This window comes from Neofelis nebulosa, chromosome 11 (genome assembly GCF_028018385.1).
Source record: "Neofelis nebulosa isolate mNeoNeb1 chromosome 11, mNeoNeb1.pri, whole genome shotgun sequence".
Taxonomy (NCBI): domain Eukaryota; kingdom Metazoa; phylum Chordata; class Mammalia; order Carnivora; family Felidae; genus Neofelis; species Neofelis nebulosa.
The window spans coordinates 8387938-8407287 of NC_080792.1; the positions used below are offsets into that span (position 1 = coordinate 8387938).

Consider the following 19350-nt stretch of genomic DNA (forward strand, 5'->3'; position numbering starts at 1 on the left):
CTCTCCTGTTTATTTTTATATTTTGTTGGTACAGAAGAATTTAACAATGCATTTGAAAAAAGTCTGTCAGTGAAAAAAAAGTATATTTTGACATATCCAATTTATTACTTTCCAGTACATGCAGTAGTATAAATAAATGCTAAAAATGGCTACCAAATAATATGCTTTGTGCAAAAAAGCCAATAAAATAAAACCCAGAAAATGCAGATCTTCAAGGTTTGCTGGGATGACTGGCCAGGTCTCACCTGCCAATCTGTCCTTTAAATTGCCTTATTGCCTTCATCACCCACTCTCCCCCTCCCCTCCACCACCCCCCCCCCCCCCCCCACCTGGGTCCTGACTCAGGGAACACAATGTCCTGCTTTTATTTCCCTGGATCAAGCATGGCCAGACTTTCTGTCCTTGGCTTCCTTTCACAAGAGTGGGATTGTCTGAAATTTACAAAATAGATGCCTAGAATAATGGTCAATAGTCCAATTATTAAAGGGCAAAGGACACCCAAATTTAGAGAAGGAAAAAAATACAAATGAACAGTATATACAAGGACAGACCTCCAATCATAAAGATAAAGACCAAAATGAAAAGAACAAAGAGAGATGTCAAAGTCCTTGATTGAAATAGAAACATCTTAAATCATCATTTTAGTGCTTGTTATAGCACTAAATATAGCTTGGTTATAGGGTCAAAAAGAGCCGTCTCTTTGCCCCATTAGAGGATGTATGAATTGATACGACTTTCCTTGAAAGCAATTTGCTCTTTTGTGAAGACGTTGAAAACATTCACGTCCTTTGACCCAGTAGGACTTTAAAAAGGCTTTGCTAAGGAAATAATCAGAGATTTGCACAACTTTTCACAGATGGTCAGTGGGGCTTTATTTAGAATAGTTTATTTTGGAAACATCTTAATGTTACATTAATGATGGCATAGCCATATGTGCAGAGGCCACACAGCCATTAGAATCTTGATTTTAAAGGACTCAGAGATGACTTCTCAGTATCATATTAGGTGAAAATGAAGGATAAACATCTTTAGTTCCATCGATTTTAAAACATACTGCAAAGAAGTACATCAAGATATTCAAAGCAGTTATCTTAGGATGGAGAAACTATGAGTGAGTTTTAAGCTTTTCTTTTCCAACATCTCCTTCAAGTCTGTATTAACTTTTTAATCAGACAATGTAGGTATCAAAAAAAATTCTCAATACGAAGGAAAAATGGAGACTGACATAGAGAATATAGAAAGCGTACCACCTGGCCAGGTTACAAAAACAGATTTCTGATCTTGTAGTACCTCTCTAGGAATAAAGGCCTAGTTGTACCTCACAGCTTCAAGACTCCCTGTCCAGAGAGTGCCTGAGGCTCTTTTTCCTTCCTTGGCCCCATTCCTTCCAGAGGAAATATTTTATTATAAAAGTAACAAATGCTTGTTGCCAAACATCCAAACGGCATGAAAGAATATAACATAGACCGATCATAGACTGGTTTATGTTCTATTTTCTTTTCCCACAATTTGTTTCACATGGAAAACACTGGAGCATAACTTGCAGATAATAATACCAATATTAAAAAAATAAGAATGCCAATATTTAGTAAACAATTCTGTGTGTTTTGACACACGTCAGGATATAGGACATTTTTCGTCACCCCCCAGATTTCCTTAGTTGCAGTCCATTCTCTCCCAACCTCAACCTCAGTGCCAGGCAACCACTGATCTGCTTTCTGTCCCTATAAATTAAGTTTTGCCTCTGGTAGGGTTTTCTGGAAATGAAAACATACATATTGCTTAGAATAATGTTTTTGAGATCCACCTACATTGAGTGTCCCGGGTAGGTGGTATTCTGTTGTGTAACTACATTATAATTTGTCTGTCCACTTATTGGTGGACATTTAAATTGTTTCCAGTTTTGGACTGTTACACATGAAGTTGCTCTGACCCTCCCAACACAAGTATTCATGTGTTGTTTGGGGGCAGTTGGTAGGTAAGTACCAGATCGGGCATGTTCAGGGTGGTATGGCCGCAGACAGTTGATAGGTAAGTATCTAGGAGTAAAATTGCTCTGTCATATGGTGTACGTAAAAAACTGCCAAACTCATACTTGAAGTGATGTTCTACCTTCCATTCGTATCGGCCATGACACCGAGTCAAGAGCTGTTCCTTCCCCAGTTGACAGTGTCAGGGTTTTGTCATGTTTTCTCTTTTGCTAGAGGGGAGAATATACTGGTGTCTTCTTGTGGTTTTAACCCATATTTCCTCGGGACTCATGATGATAATAAGCATCCTTTCTTGTTTGTACTGTTTATCGGCGTATCTTCTTTTATAACTGGTCCAACATTTTTTTGCCTACTTTATGAATGGATTATTTGCTTCTTATTTTGGGTTGAGAGTTCTTTAAGGATCACAAATATAAACATCGTCAGACACATGATTTATGAATTTTTTCCCCTGTCTAGTGCTTGCCTTTTCATTTTCTATAAGATGTCTTTTAAAGAGTAGATGTTAATTTTGATGAGATTATAAATATTTTTCCTTTGGATTGTGGTTTTGGTTTAGTATTTAAGAAACGTTTGCCTATTTCCAATCAAAAAGAATGAAATCTCGCCATTTGCAACTACGTGGATGGAACTGGAGGGTATTATGCTAAGTGAAATTAGTCAGTCAGAGAAAGACAAAAATCATATGACTTTACTCATATGAGGACTTTAAGAGAACATAAGGGAAGGGAAACAAAAAGAATATAAAAACAGGGAGGGGGACAAAACAGAAGAGACTCATAAATATGGAGAACAAACTGAGGGTTGCTGGAGGGGTTGTGGGAGGAGGGATGAGCTAAATGGGTAAGGGGCACTAAGGAATCTACTCCCGAAATCATTGTTTCACTATATGCTAACTAATTTGGATGTAAATTTTAAAAAATAAAAAATAAAATTAAAAAGAAAGAAATGTTTGCCTATTTCAAGGTTACAAATATTTTCCTGTTTTCTGTTACAAATTTTATAATTTTAGTTTTGTTATGTAAATATATATGCATTTGGAGTTTGGTGGAGTGTATTAGCTTGAGCTGCCATAACAAATAACCATGGACAAGGGGGCTTAAAGAATAGACATTTATTTTCACATACTTCTGGAAGCTGGAAGTCCAAGATCAAGGTGTCACTATGGTCAATTTCTGGTGAGGATTCTCTTTGTTTCTTGTAGATGGCCACCTTCTCCTTGTGGCCACCTCACATGGCAGGACAGAGAAAGCAGCTTTCTGGTATCTCTTCTTATAAGGACCTTAATCCTACCATGATGCCCCACCCTCATGGTCTCATTTAAACTTAATTGTCTTCCAAAGGCCCCAAAATCTCAGCTCCAAATACCATCACACTTGGGAATTAGGGCTTCAATATATGAATATTGCTGTGGAAGCAGGGGAGGGGGGCACAATTCAGAATTCAGTCCATGCAAGTGAGGTAAGAGCTGAGGTTCATGTTTCTCCTAATGGGTATCTGGTTGTTCCCACACCATTTGTTTCTTTTTCACATTAAATTAACACAGCAGATTAACAAATAAATAAATCGGCCATATATGTAGGTGTCCATTTTGAACTCTTCATTCTTTTCCGGTGATTGTTAGGTCTATTCTTATGTCACTATCATAGTCTAGATTATTGTGGCTTCATAACAAGGATTAAAATAGGGTAGTAGAAATCCATCAGATATGTTCTTTTCCAAATTGCTTTTGCTACTCTAGGTCTTTTGTAATTCGAAATACCTTTTAGAATCAACTTGACATTTGATTTAGAAAAGTCATTTGGGATTGTTGACATTAAAATGAATGTGCCCATTGATTTGGAGAGGACTGTTATCTTATGAATACAGCGTCTTCCAATTCACAAATGTGGTATATACCTTCATTTATTTTGGTCTTCTTTAATTTCTCTTAGTCATATTTTGTGGTTTTCAATGTATAGGTCTTGCACATATTTTGTTAAAATAACCTATACATATTTCATATTTTTATGAGATTAGAAGAGATATTCAAAACATTTTCCCTTCCAATTATGCATTGCTTATATATAAAATAAAATTGATTTTTGTATATTGACCTTATATGCTGCAACCATGCTAAATTCACTTCTTAGTTCTAGTAGCTTTTTGTCTAGATTCCTTTAGGTTTTTTCCCTTAATGTACTTAAGGGTAAGGAAGTTTGATTTTCATTGCTCTACACTCTGATTTTCCCGCAGGCAATACTATTGGAGTGTAACTCATTCCAAAGAATTACACGGTAAATGAGAGAGTTCTTGTATATCTGCTGACTCTTCAATGAAATAGGCACCTAGTAACCCATAAAATTATGCTCCAAGCACCAGTTAGCACAAAGACAGCCATTCGGTATTTCCCCCTTATTTGTACTCTGAAGTCTTGCTGTACCAGACCCATTTCTGCCTCAAAGTCCTGACTCATGACAGGTAACACTGATTTTTAGTCTCAGACACGGAGTTTCTAATGATTTTTCCAGCATTTGAATGCCGGCTTCTCCCAAGCTTTTTGCTTGGCTCATCTCTCCCCGCATTTCCAGTTTTGGCTAAGGATGAGCCTTAGCAGAGTTCTCTAAGAATAGAGATCTTCAGAGATAAGTAGAAGCTTCGTTCAGAAAGTGGAAAATAAATACATAATTTCTGAGAAGCGTATGTAATCATGGTTTCTTAAATGCCCATAGCGTGACAGTACTGTGCTGTGTGCTGCTTTCCGATCACAAACTCAATCTCTACAAATTTATGTAGGAGGTAGAGATGATACTACTTCTAATGCAAAGAAGAAAACTGGAAGCTATTAACAAGTGACAGAGCAATGACCTAAATCTAGTTCTCTCCGATTCCCAGGCACGGAGGAGCTTGGGTGTCAAGATGATTTTTAAATATTATTATTTATTAAGAAGTTATTCTGATAAAAAGTGTAGAAAACAATTATCTCCTAAACCAACAAAACTAAACAAACAAGAAAACAAAAATAAAACATAAAAACCTTGAAGACTGTGGTCCTTACCTACTCTGATATGTTTTATTTTTTAATGTATCTTAAAATTATTAAAAATTACCAAGATCACAGAAGACCAATTAATAGTGACTGTCAGATAAACCAAGTTGCACATCAGGTAGCTGGATGTTTTGGTTGAGAATATCAACTTAAACACCGGTGGAGAGCCAGTCTGTTCCCCTTAAAGACTTTGAAGAATCAAGAAAGAAACTGGCAAAAGCTAACGTGAACATTTATAAATGGAGTGAAAATTCTCCATAACCACCATAAAAGAAAAAGAAACCTTACTGTTATTCAAAATCCTGAGAAGATGCCTTCTGAAATGAGGGGACAGACAGGTAACAGTATTGAGGCTCCTCAAAAATTAAAAATGGAAATACCATATGATCTAGTAATCGCACCACTGGGTATTTCCAAAGAAAATGAAACCACGAATTCAAAAAGATGTATACACCCCTATATTTAAAACACCATTACTTATAATAGCCAACATGTAGAAGCAACCAAAATGCCCATTCACAGATGAGTGGATAAAGAAGATGTGGTATGTTCCCACCTCCTGCACACTCATATATACACGATAGACTTAGCCTTTAAAAAGAATGAAGTTTTGCCATTTGCAACAAGAATGGACCTAGAGGGTGTTATGCTAAGTGAAATAAGTCAGACAGAAAAAGACAAATGCCGTATTATTTCTCTTATATGTGGAATCTAAAAAACAAAACAAAACAAACGAGCAAACACACAAACTAACACCAAACAGACACACAAATACAGAGAACAAACGGGTGGTTGCCAGAAAGCCGTGGGACAGGGAGAATGGAAACAGATGAAGATTAACTTCTGGTTATGAAATAAAGTAAGTGAGTCATGGAAGAAAAGTACAGCACAGGGCACATAGTCAGTAACATTGTAATGACACTATATGATGACAGATGGTGACATGGTGACACCCTTATCATGGTGAGCACTGAGAATGCATGGAATTATCAAATCATTATGTTGTAACCCTGAAACCAATATAACATTGTGTGTCAACTACATGTTAATAATAAATAATAATAAAAAAAAAAGAAAATAGGAAAATAGGAACACCTAGGAGAAAAATCCAGAGAGGGAATTTTGGGGGTAATGTTATTAAGTAATGAAAATAAACCATCACTTTTTTCTATACGTACATTAACTTTTATGACCAGTAAAAAAAAAATGTATTGGAAACCTTAGGTCAGTGAGTAAGTTATAATCCCTTTTTCATAACCTTATAAATTTTAAAATAGTATACATGCCCCAAAATATTCATTTTCTTAAGAGAATTATTTCCTAACAGTTATCTAAAATGTGATTACTCTTATTACTGTCAATATCTAGGCAGATTGGAAATAGACAGTTGAGTGAACTCATAACCACTAAGTAACCACAGGATTGGAGCCTCTTAGAGAAATCAGTGTAGTAGAGGGTTTAATATAACCTAGTGCAAAACTGAGTGGTAGAATTACTTCAGCTCGGTTCAGCTTATTTTGTCCCCTCCCCTTAAAATTCTAAAAAATATATGGCCTTGACCTAACCTAGATGGATATTATTAGAACCTGACCTTGAATAAGTATTTAGTAGTTTGGTAAGAACAAAGTTATGAAATTAAGATTGCTGTATCAAGTACAATAAAACTTTGCTAAAATTATCTTATAATGTCACAGATTCATTTTCAGAATGTGATAAATCATGTCCCCAGTGTGAAGACTGATACGTTAAACATCTCTTATTATACAGAATCCCCAAATCTAAGTAGGTCTTGTCTTGTGTATGTGACAACAATATCACAAAGGGGTAGGGGTCATTGCACAAAGATATTCACTTAGCTGGTTGAAGCTCATGTCTAAACTTCTGTCTGTAAATTGAGATTATGAAACAACCACTCATTTAAAACATTTATGGATTCCAATCATATGCTATAATTAAGAAACCAACATACTTGCTTTTGACATACTGTATTTAAAATCTGTGTTATACATTTCATATGTTACATATTTCAAAATATTTCTTCAGTCACTCTGAATTAACATTTACACTTAATTATTGTTAACATAAAAATCTGGATAAATGAATACTGGACTAATTTATCGGCAATAATAATATCGGCAATATTAAAATGTAATATTTAAACAATTTAATGTAAAACTCCTTTCAAAATTTTTTTGCTTATAAAGAACTCACAAAAATAAGGCTAGTAGGGACATGTTGAATTTTATGGGAATCCTATTGCACTGATAATATTATTGGATACACTAAAAATATAGTATTGTAATAATATTGCAAACTATATGGCATGATAGAAATAATTATGAAATCAGTTTGAGGCCAGTGTAAAAGACTGAAATTTTTTAGAATGGGGTAATTAACCTGTCATAGAATGAACACACTTTATTTAGATTATCAACACAAATCTGAGGAAGGAACCTCCTCTGATGTTGGAATGACCACTGGGTGTTGTATGGAAACCAATTTGGCAATAAATTTCATATTAAAAAAAACAAAAAAGAATCTGGAGAAATTATATATTTGGTCATTTCTACCCTTTCTAAACACAGTGGTCATCCTGGGCACATGGACAGAACCTTTCCTTCAGGAGTTTATTTTTCACCCACCCCCTGGTTGTGACACTTAGAGCTTACCTTCCTGACTCAAAGGTGAACCACGTTGAGTCCCGTCCATATCTCCTCAGTGAACTGAGAGGCCACATCACCAGTTTGACCTTGGCATTGTGGATATCCCAGAGATAGATATTCTCATGAGTGATCTGCATTGTGCATTCGCCATAAATATCCAGATTTGGTGTAGGCATAAGGTATACATTGAATCTCTCTGCAGAGGAACAAAGAATGGTGCAAATTAAGTGAAAACAGGTATGAGTCTTTATGGTAGCACTGTATTAATTTGTGTAACTACCTACAGCCTTCAGAAAACATTACTGTGTCCCTCGGGAACACCGGTACATGGTGCGAAACACTACCTTTTTCCATGTGATGCGTGAGAAAATGAGTTAATTATAATATTTTTTTTTCTTTTTAGAGAGAGAATGTGCAATATGTGGAGACGGATGGGGAGAGAGACAGAGAGAGAGAGACAGAGACAGAGACAGAGAGAATCCGAAGCAGGCTCCACACTCAGCACAGAGCCTGATGTAGGGCTCAATCCCATGACCCTGGGATCATGACCTGAGCCAAAATCAAGAGTTGGATGCTCAACAGACAGGGCCACCCAAGCACCCCAGTTAAACTATTCTTAATCAATAATTCCTTCACTCACTCATTCTACACTTTGTGTTGCGTTGTGTTCTCTGTGGTGAGGACGAAATGGTGACATTGTACAATGGAAACAAGGGTAAAAGCTAAGTGAGGTCTCTGCCAAAATGATGCTTAGTGGCTGCTACTTCACACAATCTTAAATGCAAGCCATATATACAACTCCTGCGAGGAATGTCTTATTTCATTTAAGGAAGAATTTACTCAATTTTACCTTCGTGTTATGAAGCTTTTAATGCACACCTAGACTGACTCTCAAAACACATTGTATTCACAGTCACATTCAGCATATGATAATTGCAGATAGCCATTATTTACTTCTGCAGGACTTCAGATATTGTTTTGTTAAGCAAACAAACATATATAGCCACTTTCATTCTTGGGTATTCTACAGTTGAAAATCTGACTATCAGGCAACAATCCCAAACCTTGCTTTATAACTTGTGTATCTCAAAGGCTACTGCAAAGTTCCACAGCCCTCGATCCCCATTTAAATGCATCAGATGCACTTTATAAAAAATAAGGTTAGTTCATAAGTTCCAGGCAGCAAAGAACTTGGTATGACCTATAAATTGTCCTATAAAATATCCCCAATTCCATGCACCACATTCTTGGTTTATAGCAAGCAATCAATAAATAAGCATTGGTTAACTTATAGGAATGAAATAAATATATCCCATGACGAATATGCACCGCAAGAATTGAGGAATTATAAAAAGAATAATGTCATGATAATAAAAAGTTGAAGAACTGCTGGCAGATACATCTTTGTGAGTTTGAATTTAATTGTGAATTGTGCTTGAAAGGCAGTGCTGTTGAATTAATGATTTTGAGAGGCATAATGGTGCAGCTGCAGTTGAGAAAGGATTGATATGTTTAAGAATGTGCCATCATCCATCATAATGCCACCATTTGAAATACTGAGTGTTTATTGGTACTGAGCTGGAATTGTCTATATAATAGAAAGAATCTTTTCTGTGGCAGGTACTTTGCAGAGAATTGCTTTGCTGATGCCAAAAAACAAAACAAAAAATTCAGATTCTAAATGGGTTAAATTTAATTTAAGCATGATAGCTGGAAATGTAGTAACCAAATGGACCATATTTATATTCAAGTGTCTAGATATTTTTGACCAGAATAATCTAATTCAATTTTTTACTTGGATTATTGACCCATAAAACTAATATGTATATGGATTTCACATTCATATCCTCCAGAAGAGAAAAACAAGATAAATTACATAGCTGAAGCAATGAAGAAAGATCATTGCCCCATTAATTATCTGCAATAAAAAGTGTATATATATATACATGTATATATATATTCCATAAATCTTAAAATTCTTGTGTACAATCAAAGTCTCAATATTTTGCATTAAATACATCACTCACATTGCCACCACATTTCACACACCAATGGGATTACAAGTAGCAGATCAAAGGGGCCTGATCTCATGTAAGAGTATAAATGAAAGTTGGACCCAACAGAGTGACTCATGCATACAGATAATGCGTGAATAGAAATCTTTTCTTTGGCCAAGACCCTTTTGATGTTCAGCTTTTACATTTGGAAGTAATCGTATGTCAGTGGCATCTGTTGAGCAGAGGTAAAATGCTTTTGTTATAAAAGTGGAATGTAAAACCTTCCTTTCAATTCCTTCCTTTCTATCAATTACAGAGTCTGAAGATAGCAACCAAAGAGTCATTGCCAACATGCCAAGAAATAACACTTCTTGTAAAATATTGAAATAAACATCATTAACCAATTTTAGTGTTGCTTAAGGCTGCATTGACCCTTGATATTCACACCCATAGTTTGATATCTGAAAAAAAAATCATGTAAAAAAAATAAACCTGACATCATGTGTCCTCGAAATGGATGACACATGAAAAACCACCTATAACCCATGGAGTATTACAGAGGACCCAAAGAACCATTGCATTTTCACCGAAATGTCTGTGTGCTCTAATGTAAGCAGATAAAACCTAGAAAAAATAAACAGAGAAAGGGTACAATCATCACAATGGACATTAAAGAAATACGGAACTGGAAAACTGAAAAATAATGAATAATTGAATTTCATACGATTCACATGATATAGGGCTCTAGATGTCAAAATTGGTGAGGTACATTTACAAACAAATACCTAGATATCAGATAACCTGCCCCAAGGGACTCCTTCCTGGGCCAGCTGTAGGTGATATCAAGCAGGCAAAATGTATTGCCGTGGCCTTCTTGTCTGCCTTCCACTCCCCCAGGCTTCACACACTTTGCTACCTAGCAACTCATGGTAAGCCCTTCTTGTTAATGTCTAGAACGTGCCAACCTTCCTTTTGATACTATTTCTTTCATCCCACAAAAAGGATTATTCTAAGAAATTTTATTTTTGGTTTTTAAATATTCAAAATCTGTTTCATCCTAATGGGTAATTTCCAAGGATTTGAGATTCAATTAAAAAGTAGACTAATTTAAGCCAGCAGAGAATGAAGGCAGCTCCAGTTATCTAGTAAATTCTTCTTCTTTGATTCCATTTTCATGGAAAAAATCTTCCCACATTTACAAGGAGTCAATCATTTTGTGCCCTTAGTAATGTAAAATATGTTGCTTCACTGAAATGTGTGATGCTTTCCACTGGAAAGACCATTTCAATGTGAAATAGCTAAAATTGGCCCCCCTGAAGTGACTTTTTAAACTATTTAACTTTGTGAAATAATTGTATGAGGCAGGTGTTTTAACCACCCTCTTATCATGTCACCTTCTCACATAAGAGCCTACCTTTGGGTTTCACTGCTGAGAGCGCTGGTTTTCAGACATTAGTGTGCATCAAAATGACCTGAAGGGCTTGCTTGAACATAGATTGCTGGGCGCACTCCACCCTTCTCATTTTTGATACAGTAGGTCCAGGCCGGGCCGTTCAATTTGCATTTCTACTTGTTTCCAGAGGATGTTGATGCCGCTGCCCTGGGGGCCACACTATGAGAAATGCTGATGTGAAGAACCCATTTTAGAGTATTGCCAAGGAAGTAGTGGCATCAGAGGAACTACGAGGGATGCTTTGAAAGTGATACTATGTTCCAGTAGAACAAACCGGCACACTTAATTCAAAGCTGTTCTTTAATTTCTGCTCAAATAGACTAATCCCATCTCTACTGACTCATGACCGAGCCGGCAGGAAAGAGTTCTTATGCCAATTGGAACAAAAGAAGTGAGAGGCATAGGAAGAAAGGAGGTCTATGAAATTTTTCAATTCATCAGGGTATGTATGTATATTCCCATTATTTTATTTATTATTATTATTTTTATTTGAGAGACAGTGTGTGGAGGAGGGGCAGAGGGAGAGAGAGAATCTTTTATTTTATTTTTTTTTAATTTTTTTTAACGTTTATTTATTTTCGAGACCGAGAGAGACAGAGCATGAACGGGGGAGGGTCAGAGAGAGGGAGACACAGAATCTGAAACAGGCTCCAGGCTCCGAGCTGTCAGCACAGAGCCCGATGCGGGGCTCGAACTCCCCGACCGTGAGATCATGACCTGAGCCGAAGTCGGACGCTTAACCGACTGAGCCACCCAGGCGCCCCGGAGAGAGAGAGAATCTTAATCAGGCTCCACACTCAGCATGAAGCCTGACACAGGGCTAGGTCCCATGACCTTGGGATCATGACCTGAGCTGAAATCAAGAGTTGGATGCCCAACTGACTGAGCCACCCAGGCGCCCCTCCGACTATTTTCTTTTAAGGTAATCAACAATAACAGAACACTGTTAAGACACGCTAAACAACACATTTCCAAGCACCCAAAAGAATTAGGAAAGAAACGAAGCTGTTTAGTGTATGTGCTGCCGAAGGAGACACAGAAACTAGCTGTTTAAATGCAATATCCTAAACCATATGGATAAAAATTCTACCAACATTAAGTCTTGTGAAGACTGCTGAATATGTGAAGAGAGAAATATTTGAAAAGGTTAAATAAAAAAATATTAGATTAAAATGTACTCAGACATACGAAACTACAGAATTCTAGAGTGGAAAAAAAAATCCCAAACGGTGCCCATGAGATTGTATTTTGAGAAAATTTTGGTTTATATAATGGCCAACATATGAGAAAGCATAATTTAATTTTAAATGGCCAAAAACAATAGCAAGGTGAAGTATTTACAAAATGATTTGTTATGTCCAACAAAGATGCTTCTTACTATTATTGAATCTGCTATTGCGTTTACAAGGGCATTTCTACTCTAGGGGTGGATTAAGAGGTCCAAACGAATAGACTACACCCCAAAAGGCCTGGGACCAGAGTCCAGGTGGGAACCACAAGAACAGTCCAAGGGGACTACAAAACAAGGTTTGGTCAAATTGAATTGGACAAGGTCTGGCAAGAAAGGGTAGCTACACTCAGGAGAAATGGTTCTGGAAAAGGCATAGTGAGACCTCGGGTGATGTGTGAAGATTGAATGGGTCATCAGCTCTGAGAAAGACAGAAACCTTTCTTTCTCAGCCGATGAGGTTTTAAATGGATCTGGTTTGAGGCAGGAACGTTCCAACTATAGCTATTAGCTTGAGCCTGACAGGTGGAGACAAGTGGAGCATGCAGGGGCTATAGGAAACAGAGCATCAGAGTTACGTTTTGTTTTTTTAATGTTTCATTTATTTTTATTTTTTAAATTATTTTTTTAAGTTTATTTATTTATTTTGAGAGAGAGAGAGAGAGAGAGAGAGAGAGAGAGAGAGAGAGCGCATGAGTGAGTGTATGCAGGGGAGGGGCAGAGAGAGAGAATCCCAAGTAGGCTCTGGGCCATCTACATGGATTTGGATGAGGCCTCGATTCCATGACCCTGGGATTATGACCATAGCCCAAATCAAGATTCAGATGCTCAACTGACTGACTGAGCCACCCAGGCACCCCAGATCACAGATGCAAGTTTCTAACATGAAGCAAAACATCATCTAGTGAGTAATAGAACACGACAGGATGATGAACTCTTTGACCAGTTTCTTGATAATTTCCATCTCGTCGTAACATTGCAAACGGAAAACTGGTTTTAAAGGAAGAACCATACTAACAACAAACACATGTGCCCCCTTATAATTAATTGGAGTATTTTTTTAATGTTTACTTATTTTTGAGAGTAAGTACTGGTAGGGGAGGGGCAGAGAGAGGGGGGGTCAGAGGATCCAAAGCGGGCTCTGAGCTGACAGCAGAGAACCCAATGCGGGGCTTGAACTCATGAACCCAACCAAGGGATCCTGACCTGAGCTGAAGTCGGATGCTCAACCGCTGAGCCACCCAGGTGCCCCTGGAGTATCCTTTAAAATATAGGCTTTTGGAATGTAGGTATTAAATAATTTTGTGCGTCTAGCACATAGTGAACATTCAGCTCATTGTGGCTGCCTGAACACAAAATGCATCTTTTGCATGTTAGTTACTTAGACTAAATTTGGGAAATGTCTATTGGATGCCAATTCATTCCTTTTTTTTCAAAGAAGGATTCTGATAAGTTTTAATTGTTAGCTGATTGCAGGACACTCATATCCTTTCTATCCATCCCACTTCTCCTGATACTTCAGAAGGTTGGGTCAAAAAAAGGACGGAACATGGAACCAAGTATTATGCCTAAATGTTTGGAAACCAAGAAATCTGTAAATATTAACACCCACCTGGTGTTCCACAGGGAGATGTTAAATTTTACAGTAACTTCAGCTAAGCAGGTGAGTGTGAGCTCCTAATCTTTTACCTTTTCTTCCTTCTAAATTCCAAGCATAGCTCAAAAGGAGAAGCCCCGCAAAAAGAAAAGAATTCTTTAGCTCTTTGGCGACATCCCTAATTTTCTGAATTTCATTTCCAGGATCTTCCAGAGAGTAGAGGCTTATATATTTGTTGAAGTTCATTAGCGAAAATATGTAGGTATTATTTAAATTAAATAGCTTAAAGAAAATTAATAATTACACCTAATATACATATAAAATAATTACATATATGTAAAAACTGATTTTGTCATGATTAGCAATAGCTATAAATAATTGGTTAACTCATTTATAATTCTGGATTTCACTTAGTTGTTTGTATGAGCCAGTGATTCCTCAAAGTAACACTCACTCTATATGCAACTTACTGCTCACGATAACTTTAAATATTTAAGGGAGAGAGAATTAAATTTTTTTCCAAAATGTCATGTGATCAGAAAAGTCACTGTTTATGGAAAGCATTTGTTTAAATTAAATTTATTACTGCAGCTGGTTCATTAAAAGATCCAAACTTTGTTGTCTCATCAAATGCGGAAACGTATCTTGTCTTGTTGGTGACCTTTATCTTCCTTCTCACATGGCCATCATGAACAGCTGTAGCCCACATCTTGTAACCTGTCCTCAGACTTATCGTGGTGAGTTTGCATCTCCAAACTCTTGTCCCCCGAACTCTCTTGAGCACTGGTACCAGCCTGGGCGGGACGACCAGATTCTACAGCTCCATCACCACAGGCAAGTTGGGGGGTCCTTGTCCCAATCTGGCAAGCAATCCAAATTCTGTGAGTAGTTCTTTTGCTTCTCTGGTGCTTGGAGGGAGATGTATTCCTCCTTGCTGCCCTCCTCCTGTGAAAGACCTTCAAAGACTCCTCTTCAATTAATCTTCCAGCCTAATCTTTAGAATTTCATGGTACTGTTCACCCATTAGCCACTGCTCTGGGGCTACGGAACATTTCTGAGACAGCAAGAAAGCCCCATTCTCTGCTCTATAGTTAATAATTGTTACATAACAATTCAAAGCATGAAATTTTAATATTAGCACTAAATTAATAAGCAGTTCACTAAACATTATTTCGTCCCAGGACCAGAGCCATTGGTCTAATATTAAGCATCAATGAATAAATTCATTCAGAATCTGGTATCTGAGAAACTGACCATATGCTCTGGAGTGCGGAATTTATCACTACTCATCTCAGTTTGAAATCTAGGTTCACACCATTGTTTGAGGTAGTCTGCCTTGTTTTTAACAGTTATATGAAGTGTTAAGGAATTAAACAGAACCAGATATTACCCAGAAAATAATGAGATTTTTCAGTATCATTCTGAATTTTATATTCTTATCTCCAACTTTCCATAATATTGGGATATTGCAGTGGTCAGCCTTCAATTTCAGCAGCTTTAGAAATGGAGCCACACTGAGAAGGCAGATATCTGCACATTTAGACACATCCTGATATCCGTATAATGCAGATATAGCAGGAATGAAACAAAGCATGATTTATACTCATCGAGATGTGAAGAACTCTTCAGAAATTGTGACTTCATTTTTACCACAGTGCTGAAATTTGTCAAAATGTATTTTATTACAATGTGGCAATAGTAATAAATTCAGTTGCCAGATGCCATCTGCTCAATGGCCACTGTGAATTGGAACCTCTGTATTTCTCCAATCAGTCGGCAGGACTTAAAACAACAGCCGTATTTTTAAATTCCCCAGCAATTAATTTAATTCCTTCTCCCCTTCCTTCCTTCCTTCCTTCCTTCCTTCCTTCCTTCCTTCCTTTTCTCCTCTCCTCTCCTCTCCTCTCCTCTCCTCTCCTCTCCTCTCCTCCCCTCCCCTCCTCTCTTTTTCTCTTTTCACAAAAAAATGACTGTTGACTGAATATTATCTACATTTCCGAGTAAATCATGTTCACTCTAATAAATACAGTAAGTCATTTTAAAAATAAAATAAATTCAACTGTTATTATACCTTCCAGAGGTCATCTCTGTTAAAGTAATAGTGTATCTTAACTATAAATAAGTTCACATACAATTGTAATTATACCGAATATAAAGTATTGAACCCTTTGAATTGTACTCACTAGTATAAGAATTTTCAGATGCTATTGAATATTCCTTGGGGACATAGTTTTTAATGAATACATAATATTCCACTGTATAACTATGCCGTATTTTATTTAAAATGATCTACTTGATGAATATTAAATTTATGCCAACTTTTGTCTAATATAAATTAGGCTACAGTAAAATAATCAACTTTTAGCTCAATCTGCTGAATGATTCAGTCATTTCATATTGAGTCATAGAGTTTACTTTATTCTTATATATAAATTTTGAGTCACTTTAATATCCTTAATTATTAACTTACATCGGGCCCTAACATCTGAATCATTATATTAAATGCCATAAACTTTCAAGAATGACCGTGCCAAATTGATTTCCAGAATTTCCCTACCGATATATATTCCAATTAAGATATCTATTTTATACATTCATTAATATAAGTGTCCTTTGCCAGAATTTTTTAAAATTGAGTTTACTGTTACTCATGTTGGTTGAGATGATTCTATATACTAGAAATTTTCTCTACCATGTTTACGACAACAACTTCATATTCAGGTTTTCATCCATTTTGTTTATAATATTTACGTAAGCCCAGAAAGTGGAAAGTAGTTTCCTTTAAGTTTTCTAAAAAGTCCTGTGTTATTGGAAGAAACTCAATATTCTCCTACATTTTTCGTAGCAATTTTAGCATTTTATTTTTTATATTAACTGGTATACCGAAACATAATGAAATGTTCATATGTCACTTATGACGTCCTTTCAGTTTTGACAAAAGCACATTAAGGCATACAACTTTTCTGCTCTCCAGAATGTTTCCTTATGCCATGCCCCAGAAGCTACCACCAGTCTGATTTCTAACACTGTAGGTTATTTTTGCCTGTTCTGGTAGGTTCTTGTGAGCTAGGAACACCCAGCTTCAGCATATCACTAATTTATTCCCAGTTCGTGGCTTTCCATTTTTATTATTTCCTTTTTAATTATTTTCAGAGTTTATTTATTTATTTTAAGAGAGAGAGAGAGACAGAGAGAGTGAACCAGGGAGGGGTAGAGAAAGGGGGAGAGAGAAAGAATCCCAAGCAGGTTCCACAGAATCAGTGCAGAGCCCAACACATGGCTTGAACCCACAAACCATAAGATCATGACCTGAGTCAAAATGGAGAGTGGGATGATTAACTGACTGAGCCACCCAGGTGCACCATCTTTTTAAATTTTTTGATAATGCTTTTTTGGTGACCATAGGTTTAAATTTTGATGAAGCCCAAATTATTTCTTTTTACAGTTTGCTTTCGTTGTTTTATTTAAGAAATGTTGGCCTATCTCAAAGTTCCATTCATGTTAAATTGATATTTGAGTATAGTGTGAGGTGGGGGTTGAGGTTCATGATTTCCCATAGGGATATCCAGTCACTTCACTTATTAAGGAAATTTTCCTTTTCTCATTGCAATGAGCAATGAGCTTGGGAGAAAGGACTTTGGTGTCCTTGTAAAAAATTACTAATTCATATATGTATGGATCATTGTCTTTCTATTCTGTTCCATAGACTTCTTTGTGTATTGTCTGTCTTCATTGCTGTCAGTTGTAGTAAATTCCAAAATTTTCTAGAAAGGGTATCCATTCCAACTTGGTTTTGTCTTTTCAAGACAGTTTGGCTAGTCTTAGACCTTTCTGTTCCAAATGTATTTTGAAACTGTCCCATCAAGTTCTAAGAAAAATGCCTGGCTTCTAGGATTTTTACTGGCATTGTGTCAAATCTATAGGCTAATTTGGAGAGAACTGACATCTTAACAATACTGACTATTGCAATCACAAACACAGTTTACCATTCCACTTATTTAGATATCTTTTAATTTCTCCCAGCAATATTTAATTTTCAGTGTAGAGGTCTGTTATATACTTTGCCAATTTTATCTCTGAGTATGTGATGGTTTTTGATGATACTGTAAATGATATTTTTCTTTTCATTTTGTAATTGCTCATTACTAATATATATGGGTGCATACATATATAATCTCTCTGTAATATTCATACATATACCCATGTATACAAATTTTTGCATATTAATTTTTTATCCTGAAACATCACCAAGTTCACTTGGTTATAGCTGTTTTTCTCATCGATTCCTTAGGATTTTCCAGGTACACGACCTTAGCTCCTTATTCTTTGCCAATTTTTATGATTTTACTTTATTTTCTTGTCATATTACACAAGTCAGAACTTTAAGTAGAATATGTAGAATACTGAAAACAATTGGTGAGAGGGGATATCTTTGTCTTATTCTCAATCTTATGAGGAAAGCATTCAATATCTTTATCTTAAAAATTATATTTTCTGAATGATTTCATTGATGTCCTTCATCAGTTTGAGAAAGTCCCCTTCTATTCCTACATTTTCTGAGAGTTGTTTTCACAAATGAATATTGTATTTTATCAAATGCTTTTTAAGCATCAATTATAATAATCATATAATTTATTAATATAGTGAAACATATTGATTGATTTTGGGAAATGTTTGCATTTCTGGCACATACCAGTTTTGATCACAGTGTATTATCTTATAACACTTTAGTATTCCTTTTCTAATTTTTAGAAGGGTTTTGTACTTATATGCATGAAAGATACTTGTCTGCAATTTTCTTTTCTTATATTGACTTTGCCTGGTTTTAGCATCTGGGTTACAGTAGCCTCATAAAATGAGTTGTGGAATAATCAGTCCTCTGTTTTCTGAAGAAGTCTGCATAGGACTGGTATTTCTTCTCCTTTAAATGCTGAATAGACTTCAACATTGCAACTATGTGGGACTAGGGGTTGTGTATAGGAAGTTGTATAATAATAACTTTAATTCTTTAATTGATGTAAGGCTCTTTAGATTTTCTATTTTTTCTTGAGTCAGTTTGGTAATTTGAATCTCTGTTAAGTGGTTCAAAATTAGATTATTTTTTTTTTTTTTTTTTTTTTTTTTTTTTTTTTTTTAATTTTTATTTTTGGGACAGAGAGAGACAAAGCATGAACGGGGGAGGGGCAGAGAGAGAGGGAGACACAGAATCGGAAACAGGCTCCAGGCTCCGAGCCATCAGCCCAGAGCCTGACGCGGGGCTCGAACTCACGGACCGCGAGATCGTGACCTGGCTGAAGTCGGAGGCTTAACCGACTGCGCCACCCAGGCGCCCCAAAATTAGATTATTTTTAACCCAACATGAGAAAGGCTACATTTTATCTAATTTTATTTTT

General features: G+C 36.3%; 1 protein-coding gene across 1 annotated transcript in view; it reads right to left on the minus strand.

Moving 5' to 3' along the window:
• Positions 1–19350, minus strand: part of DOK6 (docking protein 6) — a 364941-nt gene that overhangs the window by 131474 nt on the left and 214117 nt on the right. The window contains exon 5 of the mRNA XM_058691841.1: positions 7689–7878. Coding sequence (XP_058547824.1) covers positions 7689–7878 — 190 coding nt within the window. The remainder of the gene's footprint in view (positions 1–7688; positions 7879–19350) is intronic.